The sequence below is a fragment of the Hyperoodon ampullatus genome (genome assembly GCF_949752795.1).
Source record: "Hyperoodon ampullatus genome assembly, chromosome: 8".
In the NCBI taxonomy this organism is placed as follows: domain Eukaryota; kingdom Metazoa; phylum Chordata; class Mammalia; order Artiodactyla; family Ziphiidae; genus Hyperoodon; species Hyperoodon ampullatus.
Genome location: NC_136921.1, coordinates 29,252,060 through 29,267,926, shown reverse-complemented (window position 1 = coordinate 29,267,926; position 15,867 = coordinate 29,252,060). Strand labels below are relative to the sequence as shown.

General features: G+C 41.9%; 1 protein-coding gene across 1 annotated transcript in view; it reads right to left on the bottom strand.

Moving 5' to 3' along the window:
• Positions 1–15,867, bottom strand: part of PLEKHM3 (pleckstrin homology domain containing M3) — a gene marked incomplete at its 5' end in the record, with an annotated part of 161,202 nt that overhangs the window by 75,991 nt on the left and 69,344 nt on the right. Inside the window, one exon of the mRNA XM_079710120.1 lies at positions 4,932–4,995. Coding sequence (XP_079566246.1) covers positions 4,932–4,995 — 64 coding nt within the window. The remainder of the gene's footprint in view (positions 1–4,931; positions 4,996–15,867) is intronic.

Here is a 15,867-nt window from a genome sequence, read left to right as displayed (position 1 = left end):
GCCCTAACCCACCACCCCACCCCTGGGATCACCCAGTACCCTTTCTCACGGATCGGGTACAAATAGAATCATTCACTGCTTAACTTACATACGTCCCAAAGGTGAGTAACACCAGAAGAGTTAGTCATTTATAGACATTTTAGGTTTTTGTCACAAGAGCACAGGTAGCCACAATTTAGAAGTCAAGTCTGACCGTTCCTTTCAGCAAGTAGAAGGAACTTCAGAAGAAGCCTCCTATCGCTTACACGGTCCGAGGAATGACACAGTAAACCATGGCTCTGATTTGCTCCTTAATAGCAACCAGGATCTCTTGAACGCTACCTCACATACACTAATGTATTCTGCTGATAAAATGTGGGACGTTCTTGTCAGTGTTAAAAGAGCCAAAGGGATCTGAGTAAGGAGAAGGTTTGTCGCACACTCAGCAGGGAAAGGGGAGAACTAATACAAAAAGCTAACGCATTGAGGGTTACAGTATTGTTTCTGCTGTCCCACTGGAGCATATCTTTTTATTGTATTCCTGTTGTAAAGTCTTCCCTTGAATTTCTGATAATGCTGGGTAGACTGAAAATAACGAAACATAAATTCTATTCTACTTTCCCTTCTCAAAGTATCCAAGTGGGAAAAAAGCTCTTAAAAAGCAGCCCCATTTCCCCATTAAAAACACGCACCAACACTAGTCCATTCATTCACATATGCTTAGCCATTGCCTGCCAAATCCTTTCAGAGGAATTGTTCTATCATTTCAAAACACCACCATGCATTCAAACCTCCTGAAAGTTTGCTTATAAGATTTTACTTTAAAAAAAACAGTATATTCTCTCAGATTTACATTCAAAGAGCATAGGTTGAATGTTCTTCTAACAATATCTACTTTGCTGAACAGAAATTCATTTGAAATTCCAAACTTAAATGAATAACTCAAATGGGTGTGCCCTCCTCAACCCCCCACCCAGCTCCCAGGATTTGGAGAGTCTCTGCCCCCATCTTCTTCGCCCTTCCTTGGTCCTGCTACTAGGACAGGAGAAGTATTGATACTTGCTCTGTCTTACATGTTAAAATGCCACCGCTGATTAGGTAATGACTACGTGGGGGTCAACTACTACCTTTGCCTGTGCTAGGAAAACCCAGTCAGCAACTTATTTACTGGTGAAATAAAAAGACAGTTAGGGGGCTTCCCTGGGGGCGCAGTGGTTAAGAATCCACCTGCCAATGCAGGGGACACGGGTTCGAGCCCTGGTCCGGGAAGATCCCACATGACGCGGAGCAACTAAGCCTGTGCGCCACAACTACTGAGCCTACAATCTAGAGCCCACAAGCCACAACTACTGAAGCCTGCACGCCTAGAGCCCATGCTCCGCAACAAGAGAAGCCCCCGCAATGAGAAGCCCATGCAGCACAATGAAGAGTAGCCCCCGCTAGCTGCAACTAAAGACCGCATGCAGCAACGAAGACCCAACACAGCCAAAAAGAAAAAAAGAAAAAAAAAAAGACAATTAGGGGCTCTGCACTGGCATAAGCTACAAATGTTGCCAATAATTGGCAATGCTGAGCACTCACTGGCCAGTGGGCAGGTAACTACAGCTCCCAGAACAACTAGAGGGAGTCCCCTTTGCTAAGCAGTGTCAGTGAGTGCTATTTATTTCCCAGATCCAAGTGTACAAAAGTAGAGAGAGTGCATGCAAAGAGGTCAGTGAATTCAAATACAAAGAAGAGGAGAAAAAACTGTCTTGAATGTCATTTCAGAGGCATTAAGGGAGTTTGAAATCTTCTGCCAATTTGTTGAATTGAGTCTACCTGCTAAAACTTTTGGGATTGTTACTTATAAAAATGAAAACAGAGAGAGAGAAAAAGGTTGCACATTTTTTGCTAACAGAATTCTTTCAGCATCTTTATTTGGGTGGTATTAGTGTTTTGTGTACTACATTATTTTAAGATTATTGTATATTTACTTAAATTATAAATCCCCTTTTACCATGTTTATTAAATTTTTACCTTTTTTTCTTTCTGGAGAGGAAGATACCTACATTTTGTTTTTTAAATAAAAGCTAATGGGAAAACTCAAATTCACTTGAGAGAAACTTGTAGAAAGGAATATAGGCATTTAGGAAGGATATTTATATTGCCATTATTTGAGATTAATTCTTCAGTTACTTGGTTGAGTTTCTTCCTCTTCCCTGCAAAAGTTATAAACTGAAATTCATTCTGCTATAGTTATTTCATATGATAGAAGAGATGCTTTTATAGAGACCTTTATTTTAGGAGTGAGGATGGGAATCAAATGGGAGAAATAACTTGCTCTAAAACTCCTGAAGCTGACTTGAAACAGGGTGACATAGAACCCAGACAGAGGCTGAAATGGTACAGGCCGAGCTGGGGCTGGGAGCTGGGCCAGTCAGGCTGGGTTTCCTGCTACCCCTGACACGCTCTGTCACAAAGCAATAGTAATTTTCCCCCTTCTTGTGTTACCTTTTCTTACCTATCTGCAAGAACAGTTCCGATCCAGAAAACACGCCAGAAATTTACTCTGAAACCAAGGGAAGATGGGGCGGAGGTGCCCTTCAGTACTGATAGCCTAGATGTAGACAGATCAAAAGCTAAATCCAATTTAACCCACCTCAGGCAGAAAAAAATAATTGAATTAAACTTCCTCTAAATATGATAGGTTTGGGGATCTTAAATCCAGGCACAAAGAACCAGGTTAGAGTGAACTGTGGAGTAAATGGATGAAGGGAGCTCTGGCTGCCCCCGCCCACAGGGAGTTTGATAAGCTGTTGATTGCCTCTATCGCTTTACTACGGAGGCTGAAAACTGATTAAGCTGCTTATGGGGCTCCCAGGCTAATGGCCCACCAAGAATACTGGTGCCACTGATTTAGGTAAGCTGCTTGGCATGTATGGTTTGATTATTACAATGGGGGAAAAGAAAAAAGAAAAGAAAAAAAGACAGCAGGGTATAGGAAAGCTTTAAAAAAGAAGGCTTTATTATGCCAAATAGCTACACTACTTTGACACCCTAAAATGAATATGGAATTACTGATTCTTCCTCTTCATCTGGTATCAAACTCATTTTTGAAAGGCTTCCTCAAAAAGTACTCACTTTGGGGCTCACCCATTCTATTTTAAACCACCTTTACAAGAAGCTGTCACTGGTACCTTTAAACATACTTCTCCAGTGATAAGAGTCTCGGTCCTCAGATACTAAGATCAGGTAGAGTCCTAGAAAATATATAAATGTATACTGGGTCTTGTATCCGATTCTTCCCCTTGAACACCACTGGGCAATCATAATTAAAACTGTATCTCTTTCCACTCCAGCCAGCAGATCACTGGTGCCTGATTACGTAGTAAAGGACAGCAGGACTGAAGGAGGGGAAGGAGCTGGTATGTGCAAATAGGTTTAAACTGGATGTACAAGTGGAAATTAAAACCCTAGTATTCTCTCACCCTCTCCAACTAAATGCTCTAAAATTATTTCTACCTTTTAAAATAACCTGCCTACTTCTGGTGGGATAAAAAGAACACAAAACTCTTAGTTTAAATTACTTTTCAAGGTTTTATTTATTTTTTAAGTCTTGAAAAATGAGTGAAGGGTCTGAACACAGATTAAGTTGACCTCATTTCTTCTGGGCAAAACAGCAAGAAACAAAAGAACCGAATCACAGCAGTTTGAGATGTTCTGAAAGTTGTTACAATTTTTTTTTTTTTTTTGGTCATTGACTCTTGAAAGAATCCACAATATATGGAAAAGAAAGCAATGCTTTCATGTAGTGTCTGAAAGCTTCTTAGGGAGTGAGCTGTTGATTTAAATGATTAACCAAAGCTTAACATATTCAGAATTTTGGGTTGAACAGACAAAATGTTGGTTTTCTTCCCGGCTGCTAACCTGGTCAGTCATTAAGAGGATATACATACACAAATAAGAGTATAAAAAGATGATTTTGACTTTTACATGCTCTGTTGTGTTTTACTAAAATTTAACGTCATCCAACTGTTTGACATGAGCACAAGTCAAAGAGTTTAATATATTCATTGCCTTTTATGTCTTTTTTTCCCTTGTACAACTTTTTTTGTTGATATAATTCACATAGCATAAAATTCACTCTTTTAAAGTATACAATTCACTGGCTGCTTTTAGTATAGTTTCAAAGTTGTGCAGCCATCACCACTAATTCCAGAACATCTTCATCAGCCCCAAAGGAAACCGCACACCATTAGCAGCCACTCCTCACCCTCGGCTCTTCCCAGGCCCTGGCAACCACTCACCTACTTTGTCTCTATAAATTGGCCTATTTTGGACATCCTAAGAGAAGTCCACATAAAATAAGAATCATAAAATACGTATTCGTTTCTGTCTGGCTTCTTTCAACATGCTGTTCTTAAGGTTCATCCGTGCTATAGCACGTTATCAGTACTTCACTCCTTTTTATGGCCGAGTACTATTCCATTGCGTGGATATACAACATTTTGTTTATCCATTCATTAGCTGATGAACATTTGGGTTGTTGCCACTCTTTAGCTATTATGAATAATGCTGCTTTGAACATTCCTGTACAAGTTTTTATGTGGACATATGTTTTCAACCCTCTAGGGTATATGCCTAGCAGTGGAATTGCTGGGTCACAGGGTAACTCTACGTTTAACTTTTTGAGGGACTGCCAAACAATTTCCCTAAGTGGCCGCACCACTTTCCATTCCCAGCAGTGTATGGGAGCTCCAGTTTCTCTATATCCTTGCCAGCATTTCTTATTGTCCTAGAATATCTTTTTATACTAAGTTTTCTTTTCTCATTCTGAACAGAAAATAATTGATTATTAGGGCTTGTGAATAAAACTACTCCAATGATGGCAGAATTCAGTGCCAAAGCCATAATCAACAAAAACATTTTCCCAGGGAGAAAACAGAAATGAAATGGCCCCTCTCAGTGCTTACCTGCTGCAGATCAGCGAGGGAATACAGGTGGATCTGTTGAAGGAGGTATTCTCTGGGGAAAATTCTGAAAACGGACAGAAACACAGATAAATTGTGGTGCTGCCACAAAACACACTTTTTCTGAGAAGTTTCCAAGTCTCATTCAAGAATCCCTTTCCACCTAATACTCTTCTTCCCCACATCCTCTGAGAAACCTGTAATAATACCTTTTTCCAGATAATTTTCTTTCTAGCACAAATACCAAAAATGGAGTAAGGGTGTGATCTTTGATTTCTGATGTAGTCCAAGGTGCTAGGAGCACAGTGCAATGGTCCGGGCCTGAGGACCAGAGTGCCAGGTTTCTTGTACCAGCTGCATCCCTAACAAGCTGTGTCATCTCAGGCAAGTCTTAAAACCCACCTAGCTTCAGATCCTTCATTGGTTAATGAAGGTGACTGAACTTGGTGTCTTAAATCTCTTTCCAGCTCTATTAGGCTATGTCTAGATGAATAGATTTTAGAGTTGAGAAAATCAGTTGGAGGGGCAACCTGTGTGTCTTTGCCTAGAGGCTCCTATGGCTTTCATTAATGGAGATGGCAGTGCCAAATGCCACTTAGTGAGCTATCCTCTTATGTGCACAGTGATGAGTTTTGGAACCTAGGTACAGATGGGAATAATGGGACAAAATATTTCAAATTGAGACTCCATGACAAAGTCCAATATCTTTAGTTACTGTCAATTCATAGCATCTGGATAAATGACGGTGAGTGAACAGGAAAAACAAATCTATTAGGGACAAGCAAACAGTTACCGAAGCATAGATGGTTAGAAAACACCACACACACACACACACACACACACACACACACACATACGCATACACAAAACAAAACTCATGGTGCTAGCATTTTCTCTTTGTCTTAGGATACAAGAAAATTGCATAGTACCACCTAAATGAAAGAAGCCACCAACTCAATTAACATTTATGACTATCTGCTACATGCCAAGCACTGTGCCAGGCGCTAGGAAGACAATTATGAATGAGACAGTCACAGTACCTAAGATACATAAACTGATAATCACAACACAACATGGTAACATGAAAATAAGAGTTATATGCACAGCATACATATTTTTAGATTGGTCTAGCATGGTAGGTCCCAACCTTGGCTGTCTATTAGAATCACTTGGGAAGCTTTTGAAAATAATAGGGCATAAGTATGGGTAGAACTCAGAAATCAGTCTTAAAACAAAAACTCTCGTGGTGATTAGTGCAGCCAAGGTTTAGAACCACTGGCCTAACTCGTAGCTTGTTGGGGAATTCATTATTCAGTCTTTCAATTAAGTATGCATTACTGGACAACTCCTAGAGATTAAGTCCTTTATCCTTCCATTCATCTATCTAGCCACCCAATTCTGATTAAGCACAACTGTGTGCCAGCTCCTGTACTAGGCCACTGAAAAAAGGGCACTGAACCAATTAGGTGAAGTTCATCCCCCATGGAGGTCTGGGACAGGCATATTCTAGTTTGGAGCACTCCTGATAAATATATGATAGGCTCTGAAGACTTCTGCTGAAAATTCCTGTTTCACCCACAAGAGTGAGAACAGACCAAGTGAGTGACACGGCCCTTATACTCTGGGGAATAAAATTCAGTTCCTAAGGGTAGGCTCCCTTCAACTCTAATGGTTTGGGGCCGTACCTGTGGCAGGTAGCAGCACACAGTCCCAGCCCAGCTGGGGAGGGTGTAGGGAAAGTGCTCAATCCCTCCCTGTGGGATGAAGCTTCCCTACAAAGAGGCCCCCTATTGTAGAAGGTAGACCACGGTCCCAGGAGGGACCATGAGACATAACCAACTTCCATTTTCAATAACACACAGGTATGACAGAGATGATCAAGAGGCCTATCCCTCATGAACCCCTACAGGATTAACAATGAGAGAAGTCTGCTTCAGGTGTGGCCCTCAACGTACATCATTTAATTCTCACAACAACCCCGCGTGGTAAGTACAACCTCCATTTTATGTGAGAGGGAACTGAGGCTCAGAGGCAAAAACTAATTTGCCCAGGGTCACAAGCTGGGATTCAAGGCCAGGACTTTCTGACTCCAAAGGCCTGTGCTTCTTCTACTTTCCAGGAGATGAAGGTGGAGGAAGGAGGGAGGTGGGTTTGAGCTGACCATCTAATATAGGTATATAATACATCTCTCTTCCAGGTGGGTGTTTATTACTGTTCAGGCCAGCAGCAATATAGAGCCATTGGTCCTTTTTAAACGAAGGAAAGTAACACTGAGGCGTTTGGTCATGCCCACCTCCTGAAGGCAGCTGGGAGGGTGGAGAGACTGCTGGCAGGGACAGTCCTGACCACGTACCCCAGGGGCTCTTCCAGGGTAACCACAAGGCGAAAGCGAAAGGGGTGAGTGTGTAGACACGGAGAACTTCTGGAAGAAGTGACATTTGGAATTGAAGGCGACTCTGAAGTCCTAGCTTGGGAGACAGGATGGTGATGTCATTGGCCAACACAGGGCAGGCTGCCGGGGGTGGGGGAAAAGCATTGAGATTTAATTGCGCTGAATATCAAGTGCTTGTGTGGAGGACAGCAGGCGTGGCCCTTGTAGATGTGGGGCTGAGAGATGTGGAAGAGCCAGGGGCACTTCTGACAGCAGCACAGAGGGGACAGCTGAAGCTGTGGGAACGGAGGGAGCGGACCTTGGAGGAAAATGAACGGAAGCGGGGCTGAGTGTGAACAGGGGTTGTTTTTACTTTTTTTTACCTTACAAAGCCTAGAATTATCTGAAGTACACTTTGGTAGTCTGCAATTTTTCTCATGCTTGAAAAATTGTTTTGAATATAACCAGGATGTTCACGTGCACGTGGGTTCCTAACATTTCCTCTTTTTGTGAAATGTTTGTGCCCTTATACCCTTCCCCTGGCTTCCCCTAATGGTAACACCTTACACAACCATGGTGCATTGATCAAAACTAAGAAATGAACTACTATGTAAATTAGACCTTATTCAGATTTCACCAGTTGTTTCACTAATGTCCTTTTTCTGTTCAAGGATCCAATCCAGAATACGAGATTGCATTTATAGATTTTAAAATATATATCAGTATTTGCAAGATGACTTGAGACCCAAACATCATGTGCAGAAAAGCAAACCTAGGACGCAGTCTTTCAGTGGAGGTCGCTAGGGTAGCAAAGTATGATAATCTGCTATGGGGAAAGAGGATGTTTAAGTGTGGTTGAATGGGAGGAATAACCTTTTTCAGAGGCAATTGCCTCATAATGAAATCCCTTAAGTAAAGTAAAATGAAGGCAATGTGGCAGCAGAGCTGAGAAACAGACGGACTGAACTAAACAAGCAGGCTGGAAAATCATTTCAAGATGAGCTCCTGCCTTTTCCACTGGTTTACACACACGTAGGCCAGCTGGAGAAAGAGTTAGAAGGAAGGTGACTGAAATGAACTCTAGCAGGGACAAATGCAGGGTAGCATATCGTTAACGTTTGCTACTTAAAGTTCTTCTCTAAAATCCTAAAACTTCCATGACTGAGAGTATACAGGATATAAGAATTAATTGCAAATGTACAAATGGAATCATACTGGTATACACTTACTAGAGTACTACAGCCAATCAGTTAGCTATCCAGTCAACAGACACTACTGCATGCCTAAAATGAGCCAGGTGCTGTGCTAAGGGCTGGAGACGGATATGATCAGTGAACACAACTGATCAGCAGCAAAGAGAATTTCCAATTTCTCCTCTCTAGGCTGGGTCCCCTTTGCCTCCAAACACTGTTCATTACTCTTCTCACAATAACTGGCCAACTTTGGACACAGTAATCTCTAATACTCCTTAAACTTTATTTACACAGCTAAAGTGAGCTGTGTATGTAGTGTTTCTGTGTGTAAATATATTTCACATATTTATTTTCTCTTCCCCTCTGGAAGCCATTCTAAGCCCCTCCAGAAGCACCGTATCTGCTGTCTCCTCTCTGGCACTCTTCAGTGTCTAATACTGTAATTTACAAGAGGTCAGCCTAACGACACAAAGAACTGGAAAATGCAATATATGCAGAAAAGATAAAGGAACTGAGCTTGTTGTGTTTGGAGAAGATGTTGTGTCCAGGAGATTTAGTGGTGGCCATAAAAAATACAGACTTTTAAGACAGATAATGCCAATCAGCTTTTCTTCTCTCTGAGGATGGAAATTATATCAAGAAAGCATTCAAGTCAAATATGAGAATAAATTCCCTGAGCAGCATTAAAATGTGTCTCTTACAGGGATGCTTTTTAATGTAAATAAAAGAAGAAAAAGATCTGTTGCAGTTATTTAGAGGTAGGGACTTGCTCTTCTGCTTAGAGGAGGAAAGGATTTCAAAGGTGGGGCCAGATGACCCCGTCAGTTTGTTCCTCTTTTTCATTGCTGGCGCCGTTCAAGGCAGACTGAATTGGCAGGACATTCTCAGAATATCTTTTCTTTAATTTTCTTTTTTAAATTACAAAAATTTTTTTAAAGGTTTCAGTCCATTTACAGTTATTACAAAATGCTGGTTATATTCCCCGTGTTGTACAACACATTCTTGTAGCCTATCTTACACACTAGCTTATACCTCCTACACCCACGCCCACCCTATATTGTGTCCGCCCTCCACCGCTGGTAACCACTAGTTTGTTCTCTATATCTGTGAGTCTGCTTCTTTTTTGTTATACTCACTAGTTTGTTGTATTTTTTAGATTCCACATATAAGTGATATCATACAGTGTTTGTCTTTCTCTGGATATCTTCTTTAGGCTGATGTCCACAGGGGAAGTGCAGGGCAAATAATGACATAAAAGCCAAGCCCCGAAAAGCACAGGCAACATCCCATCTGGGTGATGCCCAGGGTTTCCCCCACTGTGGCTTTGGTGTACAAGGAGCTGGCCTTGTACCTGGCCCGTCTGACAGGAGCTCTTTAGGAAATGGATGGAACAAGCAGGGCCTCCCAGGGGTCAGTTGTGGAAGGGATTGTGGAGAACCCGGAGGCCTGCGGTGTGCTTGGGTAGCATTAAGCTGCCTCTGGCAGATCTGACTAGGAGAGGATAGGGCTCTGCAGGGGACCAGAGATGAAACTGCAGCCACTTCAGGCACTGCTAGGGGACCCGCTCACATCTGGGAGGCAAGGTTTGGTACCCCCTTGAGAGCCATGGCAGAATTCATTTTATAATTTTACTATTAATGTATTCAATAAAGGATGAATGATTATTTGCATTTTTTGGTCAGAAAACACAACTTGTGATCACCATATGGCCCAGGAATTTAATGCAGATGAAGTCCCGTCTTATGACCTCTGTGACTGGTCACTACGGCTAAGAACCTAAAATCAGAAGCTGAAATCAGCACACGCTTTCACTGTAATGAGCGGATGCTGGGTATGTATGTGGCAGAAAATTTGGAGAAGACACAGTTTTTTTTTTCCAATACATACAGACAAGTGAGATAAACAGACAAGTAAACAGACAGCTCCAGCTCCAGCGTGGAGTGCAGGGCTGAGGGGAGCCTGCAGGACACCTGTTCAAGAAAGGTCTCAGAGGACCTACAGGTCAGAATCCATCTGAAGGAGTGGAAGAATGGATATTGCAGGTAGAGGGTGCAGCACGGGTAAGAGCAGAGAGGCTAGGACGAACATAATTCTTTCAGGGAACAGGCTCTGTATGCGTATATATGTGTATATGTGTCCATGCTGGGGGTTGGGGGGACTGCAGGGTGTGAGCTCAGAAAGTTAGGGTGTAGCCAGACATGAGAGGGCTTAGATGCCTAGAGAAGAGCCTACCCCCAAAGAGATGAGTGCCTCAAGCAAGAGAAGGGACTTGGGCCTTTAAAAGATCATTGACAGCAGAAGGGGGAAGAGACTGAAGAGATGGAAAATTCTGGAGATGAACTAGGTGAGAAATGATGGGGGCCTGAACAGAATTTAAAAGGTTGCCCTGGGGTTGGAGAGAAATGGCCTACCACAGACAGATTTCTCCAACAATCCACAGGTCATGAAGACTAACAGGAAACGGAGGCCGGCAGGAGCCTGGCACTGCTCATGGTTTTCCAGCTGGGCCAGCAGGTAAATGAAAGTTCCATCTACTAACACAGGCAATAATGAAGAGGAGTCACCTTTGGGGAGAAAGGGTAGCTCAGCTGTCGGGGCAGAGGTGTGGAATGTCCAGGTGGAGTCATCTGTGAGTCCAGGGAGGAGAGCTGTGTGCCTACAGGTGAAGACATGAAAATGAGGGAGAGCCCGAGATAGTACACATTAGTGCAACAGAAAAGACTGGACGCTGGCAAAACAATAATATTAAAGGAACAGCCACAGGAAGAAAGCTAGGAAGAAGCAGTTTGATAGGAGAAAAAGCGGAAGAGCCAGCATCCAGGAAGCCAAGGAAGGAGAGAATTTCAAGGACAAAGAGGGTCAACGGCATCAGAGGCGGAGGAGAGGTCACATAATCCGGGGAAGACTCTCACGAGGCCTGAAAGGTGCCTGCTGGTTTTGGCAAAGGGGAATTCATTAGTGACCTTGGAATAGTATCCAGGAGGAAGAGGGACGCCAGACTGCAGAGGGGTGAAGGACCGTGGTGGAATATTCTTTTAAGAAACTAACTTTAAAGGAGAGAAACTAGGCCATAGCTACAGAAGGATGCAGGACTAAGAAAGCATTCTTTTCTTAGAGATGGGAGCCACTTGGGCATATCTATATGCTAAAATGAAGAAGCTAGTACAGAAGCCAAAGTTGCAGATAGAAAAGTAAGGAAAATGACAGAGCCTGAGCTAGTAAAGGTCTAGAGGAAATGGGAATGTGGACCCAGCTAGGAGCTCTTCCAAGTACACATTTGTGTGTGTGAGGGTGCATGTACCGATACACACGCTCTGCATTTTCTTAATTGAAACGCTTCAAGTTTCTACTAAAATGTTATGTAAAAGGTAACTAACTACTAATTTCTCCAATGTTCCCTCCAAACTTCAACATGTTAGGAACGGAGAGCTACAGATTACAGCTACAGTTGTCTGACTTGGCAATCCTTTGGTAAACGGCCTCTTTGCTGCAGGATGCTGCTGCCTTTTGTTTCTGGTGAGGCGGCTGTGTTTAGGATTCTCTGTGCAGTAAGTGACCTCACTGTACTGCAGGCCTATTCATCATCAGGTCTGACAGCATTTCGCCAACAGGCCAACCACAAGGACAGCCCTGCTCATGCCAGTGCAACTTCTTCTGGTTGGCCTTGACGCCAAAGCCAAAGGACAAATGTGATAAGGAGAGTCAACTCCACACTTCACTCACCCATCAAGGGAAACTGCATCGCTGGCAGGTGGCACTGTCAAGTTCTCTGATACCAAAGAACAATGAAGAAACCTGCTAAAGGATCATGGAAACCAACTAGCACAACTGTTTCTAGTGCCAACATTTTCTATTTTATCACCTTTAGGATTTCCTGACATACTGAGAAGGTAACTTAGGCTTCATTTATAGATTGTTCCAATGAGAAAAGTAAGAAAAGATGAAAATCAAAAGGGAAAAAGGTCATATATGATTCATATCCTTATATTACACAGCTGGTACTTGGGGTTAAAAATGTAGAAATAATGGCCTAAGAAATCAAAGGCAGTAAGTAGTCTATATAAAACAGGTAGGGGGTCCTCTTCTATTTTGGACCAGGACACTGAGTCAAATACATCAAGACTCATTTAACCTGACTAATTTCTGGGGACTTCAACTCAGTTCCCACCAAGCCCTGATGCTCATGAGAGAAAAGGGACTAAGTCAGGCACACCCTTTGCAGGATTTTGATAGATTTAGTAATATCGCCATTTCCCTGAAGCTCAGTTATTTGAGCTGCATAACTGGCATTAAAAAACCAATGATTAAAATGAAAAAAGTCTGAATGAAAATATCTCAGCACATGTAATAGACAGGCTTTAAAGGAAAGACTCATCTCCCTCCCTTCCTGTGTGTTGTGTGTCTCTGTCTCTCTCTCTTACACACACACAATAAAAAAGATAACACCAAAGGAAAACCTCCAATTTTGATTCTAAATCATAAGGGTCTAAAGGAAGAATACAGGTAGAAGTGCATAAGGAATAATTTAGAAAGGAAAACCATTTATTTTTGAAATATTACTGTGTTCTCCAAGAATATGTGCTCCAGGTTAGGTAATCTGTACGGAATTGAGAGGGCTGCGGTATCTTTCCTTTGGAGGGCACACGCACCCACGCTGAAATCAGCAAAAAGCACTGTGAAGCATCCCTAGGGAGATGCAATTTGGTGTTCTTGATATGAGCTGCAAACACTTCCTGAAATAGTTACATTAGACTGGATGTGGACATGACTCTCATGTCCAACCATGCTCCCAGCTAATGGAAAAACAATTTTAAATCAAAGGCAGATATTGCGATAGCAACCCATGTGGAAGAAACAAGCTTCAATCATTTCAGTAGATACCTCATTTTGCTAATCTCATTGGCTGAAAAAGTGGCAAGATTGCATCAGATATTATATCTTGGAAGAGAGGTATGGGAAATAAGGGTCTCTTACTGGCTCTTTTAGAAATTGTGCTTAAGTTTCTTAGCAACAGTCTAAAGCCTGGAGTAGAAATACTTGGGAAGTAATTTGGGTTGTGATTATTCTGGGGTCTGATTATAAAAGTGACAGATTATATCACATTATAGATCTTAGCTCAAATTCTTACGGTATTCAATGGTTCTAAGAATATAACACTTTTCCTGCCATGAGTTTTATTTTTTTGTTGTCTCTTAGAAAATGATTTTAGATAATTTATAGATTTCATTTAATCTTAGAGTAAGATAAAACACTTTTTAACTTTCTGAAGGATTTCTTGGTAAATAAAAAGCTACATGTATATTATAGTAAAATTAATATATAACTTGCCAGAGCTCCTTTTTTCAGTTTATCAATCTGTTTAGCTTTGAATGACACTTTTGCAGATAGTCTATAACTCCTTTTTAGAGTGTTGATATCAGCATATATATTTATAAAATTTGCTGAATGAGATCTCTGGAGAAAATGAAGGAAGGGGGAGGAGCTATCAGGAGATCAGGAGGTTAGATGACTTGAAAACCTTAGTTCTAGAAGTCATCTAAGGGAAAAGGAATTCTTGAAGGAGACTGAGAACGGTTGCTTTCAAAAACTATCAAAATAACATCCTGTGTTTTAGTAGTTTGAGTCCTGATAGATTCATGCAGCTAATCTGTTGAGAGTAAAGCCCCAATGACACTTTTAATTAGCTAACTTGAAAACTAGCTACAAAGTCTGGCTAATATTAAGTCTTACAGAGAACATAAAGAGCTGTGTTCATTTACTGAGCTTAAAGGAGTGTTATCTATGTGCTTGAAGTGCTAATAACCACTGGTCTTTAATGAGACTAATTTAGTGATAATATTGTGGCTAAAATGGGCTTATTCTTCTAAAAGCCAATATTAACCAGACTTCGGCTAATAATCAATGGCACATTTGGACCTTAGATTTTGGTTATAAGACATTCCTCGTTTGCAGTTCAGAGACACAGCAAATCAAGTCTGTGTAGATTGTGTTTTAAGAATGAGGCTGCCCGAGGAGATAGGCTCTCAATAAGCTAGCCTCCTACATTAAGTGTATTCGAGTCACAAGAGCATGAAGTCTTTTCTCTGTAACAGATAACCCCTCTACCTAATATGTCTGACTTATTGGGAGGTAGGGAGAAGAGGAGGTGTTGCTATGATCTCTCCCAGCTCATGCAATCTTTTGTTGGGTACATTGAATAATATCCTCATTTACTTCTTCCCAGATCAAGGGTATATCAGTATGCTCATGCATCAAAACACCATTTTCACTCAGTGATTCATGATGCTTTAGACAAATATTTACCGGCATAAAAAGATGTTCACTATATACTAAGTGAAATGATTGGGTTAAAAGTAGTATGTACAGGGCTTCCCTGGTGGCGCAGTGGTTGAGAGTCCGCCTGCCGATGCAGGGGACACGGGTTCGTGCCCCAGTCCGGGAAGATCCCACAGGCCGCGGAGCGGCTGGGCCCGTGAGTCATGGCCACTGGGCCTGTGCATCCAGAGCCTGTGCTCTGCAACGGGAGAGGCAAAACAGTGAGAGGCCTGCATACCACAAAAAAAAAAAAAAAAAAAAAAAAGTAGTATGTACAGTATAAAACCATTTTTTAGGGAAAAAATAATCTGCAGAGGAAGCAGTGTGAAAGGATATGCACCAAAGTGGTAAGATAATGGATGACTTTCTTATTTTTGTTTTCTATGATGAACAGTATTTTTTGTAATATGAAAAAACTGTTTGACCCCATTAAGTGGGCAGAATGTTGGTAACAGTACTTTATTTATTTCATTAATTTGTTCACCAAATATTTATTTGCCCCCACTATATGTCAGGTATGGTTCTAGGCCCTGGGGATAGAGCAGTGAGCAACACAGATAAAAAGCCATGACCTTCTGTCGCTTACATTCTAGTGGAGAGAGCAGGGCCTCTGCACACGGCTGCACAGGCTGAGCAAAGCGCAACCGCCATAGCCATACGTGATGGCACCAGAGAGGGAGACAGACAAAAATCAAAGACCACTTTATGTGGTAATAAGCAGAGAACGAAAAGAGAAAGTGTGGGGCGGCGGGGCGGGCAGTGTGTGCAAATATTTTAAATAAAGCGGTCAAAGATGCTTCAGTAACGTGACAGCTGCATACAGATCTAAAGGATGTAAGGAAGCCAGCGACACAACTATCTGGGGAAGACGAAAATGAGCATAGAAACTCACATGGGAGCCTGCTTGGCATGCTCAAGGGGCAAAACAAGACTGGTATGACTGGAACAGAGTAAAGGAGGGGGAACGTACTGGGAGATGAGGGCAGAGAGGTGATGGGGAACCAGGCTTATACGTCCTTGGCTTTTACTTGGATTGAGAGGTGACGCTATTAGATAGTTT